At 45.7% G+C, this 19,511-nt stretch overlaps 2 protein-coding genes across 2 annotated transcripts; both read left to right on the forward strand.

The window, feature by feature from the left end:
* The first annotated feature begins 5,817 nt into the window (after positions 1–5,817).
* On the forward strand, positions 5,818–13,115 carry LOC120702889 (pre-mRNA-splicing factor ATP-dependent RNA helicase DEAH10-like). The gene is made up of 14 exons (XM_039986858.1): positions 5,818–6,080; positions 7,008–7,101; positions 7,350–7,549; positions 7,644–7,693; positions 7,799–7,879; positions 8,444–8,660; positions 9,058–9,439; positions 9,820–10,023; positions 10,656–10,816; positions 11,134–11,319; positions 11,665–11,896; positions 12,023–12,225; positions 12,439–12,573; positions 12,734–13,115. The coding sequence occupies exons 3-14, from the start codon at positions 7,497–7,499 to the stop codon at positions 12,915–12,917; spliced, it is 2,088 nt and encodes a 695-aa protein (XP_039842792.1). The 5' UTR covers positions 5,818–6,080; positions 7,008–7,101; positions 7,350–7,496; the 3' UTR covers positions 12,918–13,115.
* Positions 13,116–13,447: 332 nt separating this feature from the next.
* Positions 13,448–16,577, forward strand: LOC120702890 (26S proteasome regulatory subunit 7A-like). The gene is made up of 7 exons (XM_039986859.1): positions 13,448–13,678; positions 14,069–14,150; positions 14,343–14,434; positions 14,566–14,643; positions 14,729–14,790; positions 15,379–16,100; positions 16,208–16,577. Exons 1-7 carry the CDS (start codon positions 13,592–13,594, stop codon positions 16,363–16,365), a joined length of 1,281 nt encoding a protein of 426 aa, XP_039842793.1. The 5' UTR covers positions 13,448–13,591; the 3' UTR covers positions 16,366–16,577.
* Positions 16,578–19,511: the final 2,934 nt, after the last annotated feature.

A 19,511-nucleotide genomic window follows, 5' to 3' on the forward strand; every position in this document is an offset into this window, starting at 1 on the left:
GACCCCCGCTGTTGTCGTGGAGATCGCTGCTGCCGCTGCCGGCATGGAGACCGCCGCTGCCGTGTCTCAGGTCGCCGTTGATCCCGTCGTCGCTGATGATCATGCCGTCGTCGCCGATGATCATGCCGTCATCACGGTTGACGACGGAGTTGGAGGAGGCCTTGAACAACCAAGCACGCCTAAGCCAAAACCTTCTCCGAGTTTAGTAGTAAGTTGCAAAGAACACCTGTGGAAAGCTGTGCATATTTAGTTAAAAAAAAGAACAAGTTCAGAAAACAGCAGCATCTTGTTCTATTGTGCTTCATATAGATTTGAAATAGTAATTCATTTGGCTCAAATTTCACAAAAACTAGACTGCAATTTTTCAACCAATGACTACTGCTGATGATTTGTAGCTTTAAAATTTTGATAAAGAAGCAGCACACTGACTACTACTATAGTTGGCAGTAGTTCCCTTTCAGTTTTCAAGCATTCGTAGCAGCTGGAGCCTGGAGCATAAATATTCCCTGATTTGTTTGCAACTAAAGTATTCTCTGACAGGAGTCTAAATACATGCATCATTGAAGCAATAACTGGCTTTTATGTGTTGCAGTGCTACATCAAACAATATCCTTGACAAGGCTAAGAACATGTGATTTTTTTTTTGGCAAAGAACTAGTTCTGCTTGGTTTGTTTCTCATTCAATTTAACACTTGTATAGGACACAAATTGCAAAGAACTTTTGAAGCCTGTGGTTGGAATGACCTTTGATACTCTGACAAATGTGGAAAATTTTTACAAATCATATGCACACAAAGTTGGTTTCTCTGTTCGTGTTGGTCAGCACAAGAAGCAAAATGAGGAAATACTATTCAAATGGTATTGTTGTTCAAGGGAAGGGTACAGACAAGAGACCGTAAAAAAAGTTAGTGATGAAAACAGGAAAAAAAGAAAGTCACCAAATATGATGGAAACCAGATGTGGCTGTGAGGCGCATATTGTAGTCAAGCTTGGCAGTGACAAGAAGTACCGAATATCTTCAATGGTTGAGGAGCACAGCCATGGTTTTGTGTCGCCAGATAAGAGGCATTTGCTAAGATCCAATCGTACTATTAATGAGAGGACAAAGAGTACTTTGTTCAGTTGTCATAAGGCTAGCATTGGCACCTCACAGGCATATCGACTTCTCCATGTCAGTGAGGGTGGGTTCGAGAATGTTGGGTGCACAAAGAGAGATTTGCAAAACTATTTCAGTGACCTCAGAAAAAAAATTAAGGATGCAGATGCACAAATGTTTGTGGCCCAACTTGAGCGAAAGAAGGAAGTAAATCATGCCTTCTTTTATGACTTCATGGTGGATGAACAAGGACGACTTGTTCGTGTATTTTGGGCAGATGCTACATGCAGGAAAAACTATAGTTTTTTTGGTGATGTGATTTCGGTAGATGCAACATATACCACCAATGAGTATAACATGAAATTTGTGCCATTTACTGGAGTCAATCATCACTTGCAAAGTGTTTTCCTTGGGGCAGCATTCTTAGTAGATGAAAAGATCGAGTCATATGTATGGTTGTTGGAGACCTTTCTTAAGGCCATGGGTGGAGTAGCACCTCATCTAATCACAACAGATGAAGATGCGAGCATGATGGCTGCTATTGCTCAGATTCTACCAGATACAGCTCATAGATTTTGCATGTGGCATATCATGGAAAAGGTACCAGAGAAGGTCGGGCCCTCCATTAGAAATGATGAAAATTTTTGGGAAAGACTAAACAAGTGTGTTTGGGAGACTGAGAATTCAGATGATTTTGTGTCACAATGGAATTCCATCATAACAGATTATGGACTCATGGGAAATGATTGGTTTTCCAGCAGGTTTGCCATTCGCGAATCATGGATTCCGGTATACTTTTTGGACATACCTCTAGCTGGAATGCTTAGGACGACATCACGATCAGAGAGTGCAAATTCTTTTTTTAACCGTTTCATTCATAGAAAGTTGAGCTTTGTTGAGTTCTGGCTAAGGTTTGACACAGCTTTGGAGTGCCAGCGCCAGGAGGAGTTGAAAGCCGATAATGCAAGTCTTCATAGCACTCCTAAATTGATGACACCATGGGCCATGGAGAAGCAATGTAGTGGGATATATACACATGAAGTTTTCAGTAAATTTCAGAGTCAACTAATAGTTGCAAGAGACCATTGCATTATTCAAGGGTTTTCTGATTCTGAAGATAGAAAAGTTGTCACCATCAGCAGCCAATCTGGAAAAGAGCGAGTGGTTGAGATGAACAAGTCAAACATGTTTGGTAGGTGCTCATGTAAGTATTATGAGTCTTATGGCATCCCGTGCCGTCATATCATACAAGTGCTTAGAACCGAGAAGCAAAATGAGATGCCGTTGGTTTATATTATGAAGAGATGGGAGAAAAAATGTAAAAGGTATGTACTTTTAGAGTTTATTTATGCTTGTTTTATTATGAAGAGATGGAGAGAACACTATGTTTGTTTTGTTACAGGGAACTGTTATTTGATGACGAAGGTAACCTACTAGATGAGAAGTCTAAAGATCCTATGGAGGTGACAATGCGTAAAAAGATTTCAGATTCACGCAACATGTTTGAAGACCTTATCCAAATGGCAAAGAATTCAGAACAAGGAATGGACTATTTGTTTTCTAGTTTATCCAACCTAGTAGAACCTCTCCAAAAGATCACGCCTGCTGCTACAAATAATAAACATGATGAGTATGAATCTTTCCTTGGTAGTACAATTCCAAATGAAGTCAAAATACATCCACCAACCGATGTCAAGTCGAAAGGGAGATCCAAAAGAACTAGGAAGAGCAAGGAGACGAAGGCTCCAAGTAAACGGAAGTGCGGAAAATGTAAGCAAGTAGGGACTCATGATGCACGCAATTGCCCAAACAATGTTGTTGGCTGATATCTTAAGTCCATGTAAATTTCAGTGTGTTAGTGAATTATTGAACATGAATAAATGAGAACCATGTTACTTTGTTCTGATAACACCTTCTGAATGTGTTGTTTATTTTTTTCATTTTATGTCAGTCCTGTTTCCAATATTGATAAGGGGTAAGAACTAAATGCCTAGTAACAGCTAATTGTTACTATTGAAATGACTGTTTCACTGTCCAGAAATTTTCAGCTGACTGTACAATGATGATACATGTGAGAAAGCACACACCACACCAGAAAGCTCCCAATCTTATACACTGTCTACGCCATTTGCAAACCTGATATGATGTACTGTCAAACTGCTATGAGTTTGACTATCATAGATAAAAAAAAAGATCAGATTGATTTCAGTGGTTAACTACATCACCATGATCCTCTCTTGAACTACATCTGAATCCTCTGAAGATGGTGAGCTCAACCTTTAATCAGGTAGCGTTGGTTCTGCTCCATCTCTTGAACTGCCTGTTAGTGCTTGCTCAGAGTTTCCCAGAAGCACGAATTACATCCATCCAAGGAACTTCACGGTGGCAAAAAGCTCAATGCATCTTGGAGGTTTAGGACCTGGAATATATTCTAAAAGTAATTCTTTCACAATGGCTCACTGGAAATTTTCACACAAATTTTCACATAATCTAAGTTTACATTGGAGGCACAATTGCCATCACAGAATACACAGAATTCAGAAGGCACAATTGCCATAAAAAAGTTTAATCATCTATGTTGACCATCTTGTTCTGAATCAGTTTTTCTTCCCTCGTGCATTGCTGACCATCTTCTTCTGTTCACGAGCTGGATTGGGTTTTAATCTATGAGCGCCTGGCAGGTGGTGAGGCCCTGGTAGGTGATTTTGGCGATGATGAAGTAGGTCTCGCCGAGGAACTGGACGGTGTAGGAGTGCTGGTACTATCCGCCGGGCATGCAGGCACAGGGGACGGGGAGCAGGACGAGGCTGGAGGCCGCGAGCGGGGACACCGCCGGGACGTCGTTGGTAGCGGCCGTGGTGGAGACAGAGGAGTTGAGGAGGTAGGAGATAGAGACCGGCGGATCTGGGGCGCAGCCATTGAAGGTGGCGGCGGCGCAGCGACGGGGCGCGTGTCGCAGATTCCATCGGTGGGGAACCGCACCACCGCGGGCGCCATCGACGGCAGCCCACCGATGGAATCTGCGACGCGCGCGCCGTGTTCTAGCAGTCCATGAGCACTCCTCCTGCGGCCGGCAGCTGGATCGGAGGACTCCCTAGCACCGGCGCCCAGCGGGCAGCGGCTCCGTTGGGGGAGACGAAAGAGGCGCACGGGAATCAAACGGAAAAGTGATGGGAGGATGGTGAGGGGGTGTTTGCGAAACGGACTGAGCGGCGGGCGGGCATTTTTTTTGTAAAATTAGCCCACCTTTCTCCCTAGTCATCGGATGGAGATCCTAAGGTCTTGATCAAAAGTTTGCATAGTTTGCACCAGAGGCTAGTTTCCATAGCATATGCTCCCATCTTACATTTAGGTACAAATTTTAAACCCTCCAATACCTTACATTTCAAGACAAATGGAGTAATCAAGAAGATATACCATTTGTTAAAAGCAATTGAGGAGTACACAACATTATTTAGTCAATAAATCTTATTTACACACTTAAAATAATACCTTAAATTGGGAGAACACGATGAAAATGGCACTCAAAATAATTAAGCCCATGACCAAACTTTCACTCTGTTTGGCTGGCTGTGGCCAGTGGCTGGTGCTGATTGTTGTGAGAGAAAAGTACTGCTGGCTGGTTGGTAGTTTTTTTAGTAGTTTTTTTTTTGAGATTACACAGTACAACTCAGACACTCACAACTCACACACCCCTATACACAGTACAACTCAGACACTCACAACTCACGCACACTCACACACCCCTATGAATACACGTACGTAAATCCTACCCTATGAGCATCTTCGAAGACTGAGCCGGCAAATCCTCGAGATTGACGAAGTCACCACAGACGCCTCGTGTCGACGGGAACGTCGCCTACCACTTAATGCACAATGCTGTTAAATCCCAAAATATTCGCTCCCATGGGAAGTCGAACCTGGGACCTCAGGTGCTACTGATGCTCTTATAACCACTAGGCTACATGCTCTTTCGCGGCTGGTTGGTAGCTTATGTGCTAATTTAATGTGAGAAAAATACTGTTGGCTGGTTGCAGCGAACACAGTGAATTTGGCTTATTTATTCTGTGGAGCCCAAAGACATTTTTTTAAGGGATCGCCCAAAGACATAAATGATCAAGGGTCGAGAGACAACCTACCGAAACAGGCCGATTTTGGCCCGGCCCACCAAGGCTCCCTTGCACGGGCTCGAAGCCTAGAAACCAAGGCCCTGTATCGGGCATTGCCTTTGGGCCGCCTACTCCCTCCAGGCCATTTGCCGTTCGGCCCGAGCTTCAGGCCCGCCCACGAAGCTCTGCTCTGTTGGTGTGCGTCTTCAAGCGACGGCGGCGGCGCTCCAGGATACGGCGGCGCGGTGGCCTGCTGTTCTGCGCAGACCCCCAACCCTGGAGCCGAGCGTTTCGCCGGCGGTAATCGAGACCACAAAACCATCCGCCGGAGGCCGTGTAGGCACCACCTCCCGTCCGTCGTCGGAGTGGCCAGACGGTGGCTCTTCTTTGTCGTCCCGCGCGGCAAGTCCCCTCTTCCGTTTCCCTCGCCGCTAATCAGCAGCCCTGCCCATCGAAGCGAAGCTCTCAGTCGTCGGTGCGGCAGTGTAAGGGGCGGAGGGCCTGTTATGGCCCAGTATGGCGGGCGCCATACCTAAGCCCGGCCCAAAAAAAAAAATTTCCCTCCCCCCGCGCTACATTCAGCCCGCCCCGCAGCCGCCTCCGCCCCGCCGTTCCCCCGCCGCCCCGCCTCCGCCCCGCCGCATCCCCGCCCGCGCCCACCGACACCTGCTGCGTCGCCTTCCTCCGCGCCGTGTACCCGTCGGGAGGAGGCGGAGGGGACGACTGCCTCTGCCACCTGCTCCGCAACCCGTTCCTCCTCAGCTTTCCCGTCGACGCCGCCCGCCTCGGCGCACTCCTCCCCGCCTGCGCCGCGGGCAACTCCTTCGCCGCCGCCACCGTCGAGGCTGCCACCCTCTTCGCCGACGCCTGCCGAGGTGAGCTGGCCACGAGCTCACAGCCAGCCCCCCTGGCCCCTGCCCTCTCATCTCCTCTCGTGGAGGAGACGTTGTACTCTAGATCTGAAACAGCCTGCTATTTCCGATGCCTCCTTGTTGAGTTCTGTAAAGAACATCTCATCACACACTGAACAAGAAAGATACTAGAAGTCAGAATCACAGTAGTGTAAATTATAAGGCGTAGAACAAAATTGAAAAAGAATAGCAAAGTGAAAACAGTAAACTTAATGACTTCGAAGAAAGTAATTGTATAAGTCAGGCTATGTAGTTTCATGCCTGCAGCTATGAAATTAAATCAAATCAACTGATAAAGAATTGCATCACAATTTTAATTTCAGGGAGAATAAGAATTACATCACAGTTAGGTCAAATAGATATCAGGTGCTGCTGATCTAAGACTAATAACATTTTCAAAGCATGGAACTCAGTTGTGCAAAGATGAAAAAATTATGCATGGTCTGCCTTGTGGGACTAAAAGTTAGGGACATACATGTACATGAGTTGCATTCGCAAACGCCTGAATATTCATCGCTCCCCTGGTGCTTCTCATCACCATTTGCTCCATCTGCTTGCAACGAGCATTTTTTTATCGAACTGTTATGTCTAGGGTTGATCAAGGGATGTTCACAGGAGATGAAATCTTTTGAACAAGCAACATGTGATTAACTGACGGGTAACAGAGGTTTGCCAAACAATGCATGTAACTAAATTCAAGTTGTGATGGACTAAACAAGAGAAATAAAATGGTAGTACGCAGTGAGGAAAGGCTAAGTGAAACTCGTTGGCTACAGTTCTACATCTTCTACATCAATGCCTAATAATGATTACTTTTCAGTTTTCATTTGTACTCTTCTTTGCTTTGGTGAATTGATGCTGCTTGTACGATGTGCTCATGTTGGAATGCAGATTTGAGGAGTTTTTTTCCAATGGTAGCGGCTCAAATCCAAGTACTAATTTAGTTGGTACTGTTGACGTGGAGACTGAAGAACAAGAGGACCTGGTGTGTTTCTTGACTTGATCTTTTGTGTTTCTTGATCTAAACGCAGTTAAAGCTTCATTGTCACCCTGTGTAAATGTCACATCATCTCTCTCTCTATATATATATTCTATGCTTCTAAGTTTCATACTCGGTGCAGCATTACATTTTAAATTTGTACATATTACTTTTAACTTACTTAATCTTTCGACGATTTAACTTCGCCATACCTTAAATTTTTTTCGTCCTCCGCCACTCCCGACGCCCCGCAGCGCCCAAAACCCTACCCACCCCCAAACCCACCCCAACTGTAAACCTTCCCGCCTCCCCACCCTCCGCCGTGGGCGCGCGGGTTCCGGCGAACTCCTTCCGGCGCCGTGGCAGGTTTCAGGGCGCGTGGGTCGAAGGCGGCGGCCGAGATGCCGTCCTTCTCTGCGGGTGCCTCCACGCAGAAGCAGCAGAACTACCAGAGGTGCCAGCTCCTTGCCTCCACAACGCCATTTTGTTGCCATCGCTTCATTCGTTGGGCTGGGGATTGAGCCTTAGCTTTGGGTTGGCTTGTGCAGGCGGAGGCAGCAGATTCGGGAACAGCGGAAGTCGCTCCCCATTGCTTCAGGTTTGCCTGCCGACTGCCGAGCTTGAGATAACTGTTCACTCTGATTGTTTTGTGGGGTGTTAGCTCGGGGAGCTGAAATTTATTGTTTGTTTCTTATTGGTCCAGTGGAGAAGAGGCTAGTTGACGAGGTTAGGAAGAACGACACACTTATCATAGTCGGCGAGACTGGGAGTGGCAAAACTACTCGTAAGTTTGCTTCTGATCCTCCCCCCACCCCCACCCCTTTTTTTCTTCAATTGTTGTTAGAAGCTGTGGCTTTCCGATGCTTTAAATTTTTAGTGTGGATAAAAAGATAGCTTTGGATAGGAGCGCTTGGAGACTAGCTATCAATGTGCCTGAACCTTGAACTTATTTCTTTCGGGTTTCATCTCTAGCCTACCCCAACTTGCTTGGGAAAAAAGGCTATGTTGTTGTTGTTGTTGTTGTTGTTGTAGTATATGCTCTGATCCAAATGTAACTGTGTTGGGCATAAATTTCTGAAAGTGGTGCTGTGGATTCCTTGTGTTTGTGGGTTTGGGAACATTTGGGTTCAGTCAGCTGGCAATTGGGCGCTTTCTTAGGAAAGTTGTTCTCAGCCTTGTATGGATTGTTTGACAAAAACCTAGCATATTATGAAATTCGTTTGCTTACATAGTATATCTTTCATCTGTAGTTGCTGAATCAAACTGCACTAGTATTTGTTTTTCCCGAGGTATATCTTTTTTTCTATTTGGTTTCTTTGATGATTTTTTTCTTTATTTTGTCATGCAGAGCTACCTCAATTTTTATACGATGGTGGGTTTTGTCAGGATGGTAAAGTCATTGGCATCACTCAGCCTCGAAGAGTTGCGGCTGTTACAGTAGCTAAGCGTGTAGCTGAGGAATGTAACGACCAGCTGGGCAAAAAGGTTGGATACTCTATCAGATTTGATGATTCCACATCCAATGCAACACGGATTAAATATATGACTGACGGTTTGCTTCTGAGGTAATGCTTTACTTACTGAATTGTTGATTGCTTGATAACCATGTGGTTTCTTGTTAGGATGTATGTTAGTCTTTTGATCCTCTCAGCCACCACTGCACCTGCATAGGAACTGTTTAGTATAAGGGTGAAATTCTTGAATTGCTTACCTTTTTTTTTGCTGTTGTGTAACTACATTGCACTTTTTCGTAACCAATTAGGCTTAACTTCTCACCTGTATAATGTTACTTACTAGTGTGGAATACTTTTGTGTGAGATCTAGTTCGAATCCTCTAAAGTGAATTTTCCATCGGATTATACTGTATCGTTTTACCTACTAACATATATGCTTGGAAAATTTCTCTTCTAGTTGATGCATGACATTCTGTTTTCTAATCGAAACATTGCTTTGGATTTCCAGGGAAGCACTTTTGGATCCACTTTTGTCCAAGTATAGTGTTATAGTGGTTGATGAGGCTCATGAAAGAACTGTCCATACTGATGTATTACTGGGTTTATTGAAAAAGGTGCAACATTCCCGGGCCAATGCCAGTAAGAATGGGAAGACTTTGCCTAACGTGGGCCATTCTCAAAATTTAACTCAGAAGGCATGTCAGGGAACAAGATGTGCTCCTCTGAAGCTGATAATTATGTCTGCTAGTTTGGATGCCAAGTGTTTTTCTGATTATTTTGGTGGTGCCAAAACTGTACATATTCAAGGTCGGCAGTATCCTGTTGACATACTATATACTTATCAGCCTGAGTCGGATTATCTTGATGCCACTCTAGTTACTATCTTTCAGGTGAGCAAGAATTTTGTTTGCATGCAACCTCTAGTTGGTTTAGGGACAAAGAAAGACAATTGAAATATACATAAATGGTACTTTCAGAAAGGAAAGTTTGCTTTAGAAAGTTTTTTTTTTCTCAAACACACAGCAGAACTGAGAAAACATGATGGCTAATTTGTACTCCCTCCATTCCAAGTTATAGATTGTTTGGCTTTTCTAGATCTATGTATCTAGACATAGCATATATCTAGGTGCATAGCAAAAGCTAAAACAACATATCATTTGGGATGGAGGGAGTACCTCCTAATTTGCATAACCTGTTATTCAACTGTGGCACAATTGCATTCTTCTCTTTCTGTCCGAACTTCATTTTTAGATGTTTGTTTCCTTTTTAGATTCATTTGGAGGAAGGACCTGGAGACATTCTCGCATTTCTAACTGGCCAGGAGGAGATTGAATCACTTGAGAGACTTATTAATGAGCGTGCTCGTTTACTTCCACCAGAAAGTAGTAAGATATGGACCGCACCTATTTATTCATCTCTCCCGTCAGAGCAGCAAATGAATGCTTTTAAGTCAGCATCAGCTGGAACCCGCAAGGTAAACAACAATTGGATACTGATGGTTCTGAATTCATCATGTTTCAGTAGGATCATTGTCAAAAACATCAGTCACTTACCTTCATTTTCCATTTTGCAAATCACGGATTACTCAATCAATTCTTTATGAATAATGTAGCATAGTTTATTTGTTTACTATCTTAAGGTGATTCTTGTCATCTCTCTACAGTTAATTAGTTTTCTTCTAGATAGATATGTGATACTAGCTATGTGACCTTTTGTGAAATTATATCATTATAAGGCAGAATACAGAATTGATCTTGCTACTGTTAATTCTCTGGGTAAAGATTGTCGTAATAGAGATAGACTAAAACGGAAATGTATTGATTGTCATTCAATCACTTTGCCTGCCCCTAAAAGAGAAAAGAACACAAGGTAAATTCACTACGAACCAAAGGGCATATCATCAGTGGCAGATGAAAGTATTTACAATAGACTTAGGTTATTTGGTGTTCCCGACAAGAGTTACTTCTGGCTCTATGTTTTACTGTTGTGCCCATTCAGTAATTTATTTTTCTTTGTAGTCATTTTTGGTGTTTCAATTACCCTTGGAAGTCCCACACCGGAGTCTGCTAAGCAAAGTTTGACTATTTGCTGATTTTCATATGCCAGGTAGTTCTAGCAACCAATATTGCTGAGACTTCTGTAACAATACCTGGCATCAAATATGTTATTGATCCTGGGATGGTAAAAGCTCGTGCTTACAATCCTGTGACTGGAATGGAATCATTAATCATCATCCCAGTTTCGAAAGCACAGGCTCTTCAAAGGAGGTACATTCTTTCTTTTTTGATTTTTTGTGCTCAATATTTGGGATAACGAAGAGTTCATGTGGTACATTACTCCCTTTCTATTTTTTCCCTTGATGTTCTTTGTTGTCCATATGCTGATATACTTAACTGGTTTGTCAGCATGGTTTTCTTTTAACTAATCCTATGTTACAGGTTGCTGTAGAATGAATCCACATGTGATGCTTGACTATTTTGCATCTTATTGCTTATATCTGTTGCACATGGGTCCACTAAGTAACAAGGCTTATGGGCCTGTTTCTTTATTTTGCTCTTTTTTAATGTCATCATTCTACACTCAGTGGTCGTGCTGGACGTGAGGGGCCTGGGAAGTGCTTCCGATTGTTCCAAGAAAGTGAGTTTGATAAACTGGTAGATTCTACTGTGCCTGAGATCAAGCGGTGCAACCTATCAAATGTTGTTTTGCAACTCAAGGCTCTTGGAATTGATGACATCATAGGTTTTGATTTTATGGAGAAACCATCAAGGTAATTTTTTAGCCTTCTTCAATTTTGAAGAATATTCTCGAAGCAACTCTATGTTCAATGTGTGCTATTTTGCTGGGAAATAATATTGTGATTAGACAACGCCGTGTATGTTACTGTATTTGATGTATTTTATTGCTTGTCACATGTACCCAAGCTTTGGCATTATAGGAAAAGAAACCCCCTTGACCTGGATTTCTTTATGAACTTTATGACCTACACTTTAACAGCTTAATTGAAGAAACGAACTGAGTTTTCTTGAAGCTTCTCAGTAATATCCAATATAAGTAAATAGCTTGTTTTGTATCAATGCTGAGTTATTGCTTATTGGTGCCCAACCTACTACAGGACTGCTATTTTGAAATCGTTGGAGCAGTTAATCTTACTAGGGGCTCTGACTGATGATTATAAACTGTCAGATCCAGTTGGCCATCAGATGGCTAGGCTGCCTTTGGATCCAATGTACTCCAAGGCACTAATAGTGTCAAGTGAATTCAAGTGCTTGGAAGAAATGCTGATTGTTGTATCTATGCTTTCAGTGGAATCAATCCTTTTCTTCCCACGCGAGAAGATAGAAGAGGTATCTGTTTTAATTACTGTCTGCTGGTTAAATTTGTGTCAAACAGTTCTAGGAAGTTAGGAGTGAATTCAAGGTTAAATTTTGGCATATTTCATTTTGATAACTGATGGCCATATCGTTGTTTAGGCAAGAGCTGCCCGGAAGGGTTTTGAAAGCTCGGATGGGGACCATATCACCTTGGTGAATGTCTATCGCGCAGCTGCAGAATGCTTGGAGAAGAGCAAAAATGCAAATGCCAAAGAGAGAACAATGGACAAGGCTTTGACCAGATGGTGCAGGGAAAACTTTATCAACCACCGGTCTCTAAAGCATGCTCGTGATGTTCACAGGTTAGTTTCTAGTTTCTGCTCCATCAGTTTCGCAATACCTGTACAGATTTTATCTATTTGAAAAAAAGATTCTCGAATAGGCAGGAGACCTGCGTTGTCTATTTGAATTAAAAACCTGGTTCAAAAATTATGTGAAAAAAATGGAAGCCTGTCCGCTTTAGGATTTCCTGACCATGCGGCAAGTTGACATTAGCAATTTCTGTTTATTTGCAGTCAAATTCAGGGTCATGTCCAGCAGATGGGTCTCAACCAGTCATCATGCGGAGAGGACATGGCTCTGTTTCGGAGATGCCTCACAGCTGCCTTCTTCTTGAACGCAGCGATGCGACAGCCAGATGGATCGTACAGGTAGTGTTTCATTCTCATATTTTTCAACCCATGCAAGTCATTGCTACCATCTTTCCCTGCATCATGATCCTAAACTTGTACCATGAGCCAATCTGCATTGATTGTACCAACCAAAGTTTGAACTTTGAAGAGTTCTCATCAGTCGTCTGGCACTTGGCAGGGCTCTTGCGACAAGCCAGAGCGTCCAGATCCATCCTTCTTCTGGGCTTTTCCGGACCAAGCCGGACTGTGTCATCTTCAACGAGCTGGTCCGGACAACGCAGAATTACGTCAAAAACCTGACCCGGATCGACCCATTGTGGCTAGCGGAGCTCGCCCCACAGTACTACGCTACAGAGGATTGAGCTTGATTTATGAAACGGCTTGGCGAGTAGGGAAGTGGAACGTTGGCTGCCTGGGAAAACGGCTGACTCTCAAGGACTAACCCACCCCACATGCAAATCAAATTCATTCACACCTATCTAGATTTCTACCAATTTGTTGTATTGTGGTGTTCCACGCTAGTATTAATCAAGTTTCCACCACGCCTGCGGTATTTTGTTTGCGAGTATTGTTCTAAAGGATTATTTGTGTGGTTCTGCAAGTTCATGATAATTGATAAAACATGGAGAAAAAGATCCGGAGCTGAAAAATGAGAAAATGTTTTAATAAACAGCAAAAACTCATGGAACTGCAGTACAATATGTAAAAAAAAGATGATATATTAGTAGACAATCAAAATAGAAAAGGAGAGATACACTCGTCAACAACCTTGGGCTGGTGGAGTCAAACATGCTACTTGGGCCGGCATTACGCCTCATTTGGGCCAAACAACACGCTTGGGCGGCGTTGGGCTTGGGCGTGCTTGGGCAGCCCGGATGATTCCCGACGGCTGCTTGCCGAGGAGGAAAGAAACGGAGAACGGCGGAGAGCGAGACGGGCAGACGGTCGCAGAGTCGCAGCGCACGAGCTCGACACAGCAGAACTCCCGAGGGCGCTCCACCGTCACCGCCGCCGGAGAAGAGCCAGCTGCGACGCCATGGCGCCGGAGCCCGATGATGACTTGCTCAACGAGAAGAACCCGCGGCCGCTCGACGAGGACGACATCGCCCTCCTCAAGACCTACGTGAGTGCCCCCCCGGACCGGATCGGTCTCCACCGTCTCTTCCCTCTGTCGTTGATTTTGTTGATCCTGAGTTGGTTCACGGCTAGGGTTTGGATTTTTCGGTGGGAGGTTAGAGCTGGGCGTAGATCTAGGGTTTCCGGTTGCCCGTTCCCTTCGACACACTTTGGGGAATGTATCGGGCTTTCCGCTACTTTATGAGAGAAAAGTGAAGTGTTTTTTTTATGATTATGCGCCAGGAAATTTCGCTTTTTCATGTGAACTAAGCCCGTTCTGCTTATTTCGCTGCGAGAAGTTTGGTTGGTTATGTTAGAGATGCAACTGTTTTTTGAGTAACTATGCATTTGGGGACCTAGCTAAGTCTAATTTCTTCGATGCCCTCTTGTTCAATAGGGGCTGGGGCCGTACTCGACCAGCATCAAGAAGGTCGAGAAGGAGATAAAGGAGATGGCAAAGAAGATCAACGACCTTTGTGGTAAGTAGATTTTGAGATACTTTTGCTATAGATGTAGGGATGGATGTGCTGCTTGTAATTTCAGTTCATTGTCAAAAGCGCGCAAATCACCTATCCCTGTTCTGAGCATTTTTTATCAGTTATGAATTGCATGCAATAGCTAGTGCAGTTGCACATTAGTGCATCAAATTGATCTGAACTGTAACTCTCCAGGCATCAAGGAGTCGGATACTGGATTGGCTCCACCAAGTCAATGGGATCTTGTATCAGACAAGCAGATGATGCAGGAGGAGCAACCGTTGCAGGTAAATTGCCATGACCTTTGCCAATTCATTCTATCTTTGGCAATGTAATGCACGGTAATAGGTAGCTGCTTTGTGCCCTGCTCTTATGCTTTCTCGGTGCTGTTCTAACAATAATATTATTTTGTACAAAGGTTGCCAGATGCACAAAAATCATAAGTCCTAATACTGATGATGCCAAATATGTCATAAACGTAAAACAAATCGCAAAGGTACGGAATGATCTTTATTGTAGCAAGTTGATCAAATCTTCTGGATGTTCAATCCTGATTGTTTATGATGAACCTTTGTATGTAGTTTGTGGTTGGATTGGGAGACAAAGTTTCACCAACTGATATTGAGGAAGGCATGCGAGTCGGGTGTGTCCCTGGTTCTCTTTACTGATCTACCATCTTTGGTTGCATTTAAAATTTTCTTGTATTTAGTTAATACTTGCTGATAATGGCATTGGTTTAAACTGCTACATGTAAAGTGACAATGATATACAGTGAGTGCACACTTGATAATTGTTTTGGATAACTTTAAATGGAACTTTGTTGATCAAGATTTGCCATGATGCTGTTTCCCTAGTTATTCTCACTTCTCGTCACAGTAAGGTCCATAAAATGGTATATGTTATACGGCCTGGGGTAATATATGGAACATCATATTAAAATAGGAATGACCTGTATATAATCTTCATAAAGCTAGTTTGAGTTCATGACATTTTGTTGATTGGTGTGGAAGTTCTCATGAAGATGTTATAAGCTAGAGCATTTATGTTTCGAATATTCAGGTTAGCTGCACAACGTACTCAGACATCAAAACTTAACTGCCTAACAAATTTTGTCCAGTATTTGAAATTTTTTATGCACACATGATATCAGCAATTGGTTGCATAAGTGCACCGACACACAGTATGTTCCTGATTCAATTGAAGCTGATTCTGATCATGTTTATTGTTGCAGAGTTGATCGGAACAAGTACCAGATTCAAATTCCTTTGCCACCCAAAATTGATCCTAGTGTAACGATGATGACAGTTGAAGAAAAACCTGATGTCACATACAATGATGTTGGTGGTTGCAAGGAACAGATTGAGAGGATGCGGGAGGTTGTTGAGCTTCCGATGCTTCACCCTGAAAAGTTTGTCAAGCTCGGTATTGATCCTCCCAAGGGAGTCCTCTGCTACGGTCCTCCTGGAACTGGGAAAACCCTTCTTGCTAGAGCGGTCGCCAACCGCACAGACGCTTGCTTCATCCGTGTGATAGGCAGTGAGCTGGTTCAGAAGTATGTTGGTGAAGGTGCACGCATGGTCCGTGAGCTTTTCCAGATGGCCCGGTCAAAGAAAGCATGCATTGTCTTCTTCGACGAGGTTGATGCCATCGGCGGTGCTCGCTTTGATGATGGCGTTGGTGGCGACAATGAGGTTCAGCGTACTATGCTTGAGATTGTGAACCAGCTTGATGGGTTTGATGCCAGAGGAAACATCAAGGTGCTCATGGCCACCAACAGGCCGGATACCTTGGACCCTGCTCTACTGCGTCCGGGGAGACTGGACCGCAAGGTTGAGTTCGGCTTGCCGGATCTTGAGGGCCGTACTCAGATCTTCAAAATCCACACCCGCACCATGAACTGTGAGCGTGACATCAGGTTCGAGCTGCTTGCTCGGCTGTGCCCTAACTCCACTGGTAAGCCACGATCACGATCTGTACTTAGGTTGCTAGTGCATGTGCTATGCCTGTTTGTGGTGAACAACCACAGTTAGATTTGTGCTTATCATTGCATCTTGCAACAGGTGCGGACATCAGGAGCGTGTGCACTGAAGCTGGCATGTACGCCATCCGTGCGCGCAGGAAGACTGTCACGGAGAAGGATTTCTTGGATGCTGTCAACAAGGTTATCAAAGGGTACCAGAAATTCAGCGCGACGCCAAAATATATGGTTTACAACTAGGGTGTCTGGTTGGCCTACTGTCACTTTTCCTCTTAGGGGCTTTGGCAGGAGTGTGTTTCTGCTACCTTTTCTGCGACTCATAAGGTTTGGCGCATCATTATGTATTCTGGATTGTATGTATCCTAAAAATAGGAGGATCGTTTACTTTCCACATTTGCCGCTGTTGTGTACATTTTCCTCTCGAGGCGGAGCGTTACCTTGTCGGTATGTTTCTCAAGTGTGGCCATGCACGATGCACTGAGACATTTGAGCAGAGGAATGTACATGGTCCAACGACACGCATGAGCGCATGATCCCTGGCTTGGCGGCTCGGCCTCATCGGGGCACCAGTAGTAGGTGCCTAGCTAGGAAAATATGCTTATATTATAAAGGAAAAAACTAGGAAAATATACTTACCAGGTAGAAACATTTGTGGTTGATGCACACTAATATGGAGGGAGAGAGCAGCAACTTCAGAGGAACTTAGTTAACTGTCAGCTGAGTTTTATGGGGATGAAACTTCTATCTCGTCTCATAAAATTCCTCCATTCTCTTCTCACCATGTCAACAAAATTGATAATGTGGCATAAAATTTAATACTATGAAACCACCATTCTGACTCCTTATCAGCCGTGCTTGTCCCGCATAATGAGGTTAGCGACAAAAAAAAAGGCAAACCTTTTTTCTCCCACTTTTGTTTCGGAAGTCCTTCCTTTTTTTTTGATAAAACATATCTGTATTAATACTTAAGGAAAAAAGAGAAGACCCGATACAGATACAGATACAAGGGCACAGGATACGGAAAGAAAAGCTGTTCTACCCTACTGACACAGAAGCTCCTAGAGAAAGATAGAAAAACAAAGAGCAACGCAGAACCTCCTATGGTCGACCACATCGCCGGCCGCTGGAATCCACCGCTGCAGTAGAACTCACCGTAGAACAGGAACACCAACTTCACATGAAAGCTTCGAAAGGAGCCGCAACAGCCACCCGTCCCAGGGAACGGGATCAAAACAACCTTGAGCACGCATCGGCCGGGGACACGCCCCAAACGTTCCTGAAGTACGAGCTGCCGCTGCCTCCGGGGACGAAACAGCTCCACGCTCCACAACACCACGGACCCTCCAGCTTTCCCTTTGCACCCGATGCACTGACTTGTCATCGCCTCCACTAGTTCACTGGAACCAGCCGAGACGCCGAACAAGACATGACTCCTGTACATGAGCTGCCAAGAATCGATGCCGAAGCACCAAATCCGGCAGACCTCACCTTCACAAGCCTCCATCTGGCGCCGGAGTGAACGCCGACAGGACGAGAACGAGGCCGGAAGGACTTATTCCACCAGTGGGCCGACGATGTCGCCGTCTCACCATCGTCGCCGGGAACACGAAGACTAAACAAGCTAGTACATAATCTACACCGCTGGACGGTGAAGCACCGTTCCCCTACACATCCGAAGCCCAAAGGGGCCGTCGGAGGCGGAGGGGATCGGCGTTCCCGCCGGCGAGAGCACAGGAACCACGGACTGCCCCTTTTTGCCCCTCTCGACTGTAGCAGAGAGAGGTTTCGAGAGAGCTCTGAGACGTGCGCCCCGGCAGGCCGGCAGCTCGCCAGCTCCAGTGGCAACGGTCCCGGTCGTGGCGACGCCCCATCCTCCCGGCTGACCCGGCAGGCGACGCTGTAGTAACCGGCCGCCCCCGCCCGCCCGCCTGCTCCAGAGCGCGGCGCCCTCGCGTCACCGCCGTCGTCGTCGTGCCTCCGGTGCCATACCAAGGTTAACCTAACCGGTGGGAACCGGTCCGGTTTGACCGGTTACCGGTCAAACCGGTCCGGTTCCGGTTCCGGCCGGTACCCAACCGGCCAAAATTCAAATTTTAAATTTGAATTCAAAAAATGAAAAATTCCCAAAAAATTCCTAAAAATACTTCAAGGTGTGATGAATCTAATGGTATCAAATTTTCTCAAAAATTCATTCATTTAGTATAGTTTGTGAGAATTTAAAGTTAAATCAAAAAAGAAAAAGAAAAAAATGGGTCGGCCCATGAAGGCCCACCGATCAAACCGGTCAAACCGGCCGGTAAACCGGTCAAACCGGTCGGTAAACCGGTAAAACCGGCCGGTAAACCGGTTGCACGGAAGCGTTTGAATTTCAAACCGGTCAAACCGACCGGTAAACCGGTAAAACCGGCCGGTAAACCGGTCAAACCGGCCGGTAAACCGGTCGGAACCGGTTGCACGGGAAAATTTGAATTTATTTGAATTTGGATTTGAATTCAACCGGTTTCCACCGGTTACCGGCCTAACCGGTCCGGTAAACCGGTACCGGAGGGCGGCGGTAACCGGTTTCCGGTTGGGAAATAAAACCCTGTGCCATACTGCTCTGCCCGCCGCGCCGGCGGGGGTTCCGGAGGACCGAGCGCTCGCTGCGCCGCGACGAGCGAAGCCTGGCACGGCGCCAGGAACGCGGTGCCCCAGATGCCGCGCGAAAGGCTCCGGCATCCCCGCGGCCGGTCCGCACACTCGTCACTCGGTGCGCCTTTCCCCGCCCGCGCTTTCGTTCGTCCCGTCTCCGCCACTGCCCACTGCCCGCCGGCAGATCCCGATCCCGAGAACCTGTCCGGCCTCCCGCTTCTTTCCTTCCCTTTCCTGCGCGCCGGCACGACGGAGTCCGCAGGCCGGGTCGTCCGGAGGATGACGCCACCGAGCGGGCCTCTACCAGTACCAGCTGCCGTTGGGCACTTGGCCAGCGTTGGCTCGTGGCCTCTAGCTGGTTCGTCTTCCAACTGTGCAAGGGAGTGAGTAGACTGTACACTGGAGTACACTGTAGAGCATGGGACGGTTACCGCTAGCTAGCTACTGGTAGCTGCTGCCTGCTGGCTGGCTCCCCTAGTAGTAGTACTTGCGACTGTTCCCAGCGGCACCCTAGCCTTGGACGAAGAACTGGGGCGCACCAGCGTTCGCGTTTGCCGCGGTGCGCGCAACAGGCACAGGCTGGCCCTGACTTTGGGACTCGCAGGCCTGTCGCCTCCGCATGGAACGGGGTCACGGTGCAAGACAAGACGTGACACAGTAAAGTCCACGGTCCAACCGCACGAAACCTGTATCCCTCCAGTCCCGGAGCTCGTCGCAGGTGGTGGGTGCTCTGGCCCCTCTGGTCTCTGGAGGCG

Source organism: Panicum virgatum, chromosome 4K (genome assembly GCF_016808335.1).
Source record: "Panicum virgatum strain AP13 chromosome 4K, P.virgatum_v5, whole genome shotgun sequence".
NCBI lineage: Eukaryota > Viridiplantae > Streptophyta > Magnoliopsida > Poales > Poaceae > Panicum > Panicum virgatum.

Bases quoted from the DNA above. Each gene is read 5' to 3' on its own strand.
- LOC120702889 (XM_039986858.1), top strand. From the start codon at position 7,497: ATGCCGTCCTTCTCTGCGGGTGCCTCCACGCAGAAGCAGCAGAACTAC. The intron at 7,880-8,443 runs GTAAGTTTGCTT...TTTGTCATGCAG, and splicing joins TGGGAGTGGCAAAACTACTC to AGCTACCTCAATTTTTATAC. The intron at 9,440-9,819 runs GTGAGCAAGAAT...TTTCCTTTTTAG, and splicing joins CTCTAGTTACTATCTTTCAG to ATTCATTTGGAGGAAGGACC.
- LOC120702890 (XM_039986859.1), top strand. From the start codon at position 13,592: ATGGCGCCGGAGCCCGATGATGACTTGCTCAACGAGAAGAACCCGCGG. The intron at 13,679-14,068 runs GTGAGTGCCCCC...CTTGTTCAATAG, and splicing joins TCGCCCTCCTCAAGACCTAC to GGGCTGGGGCCGTACTCGAC. The intron at 14,791-15,378 runs GTGTGTCCCTGG...TTATTGTTGCAG, and splicing joins GAGGAAGGCATGCGAGTCGG to AGTTGATCGGAACAAGTACC.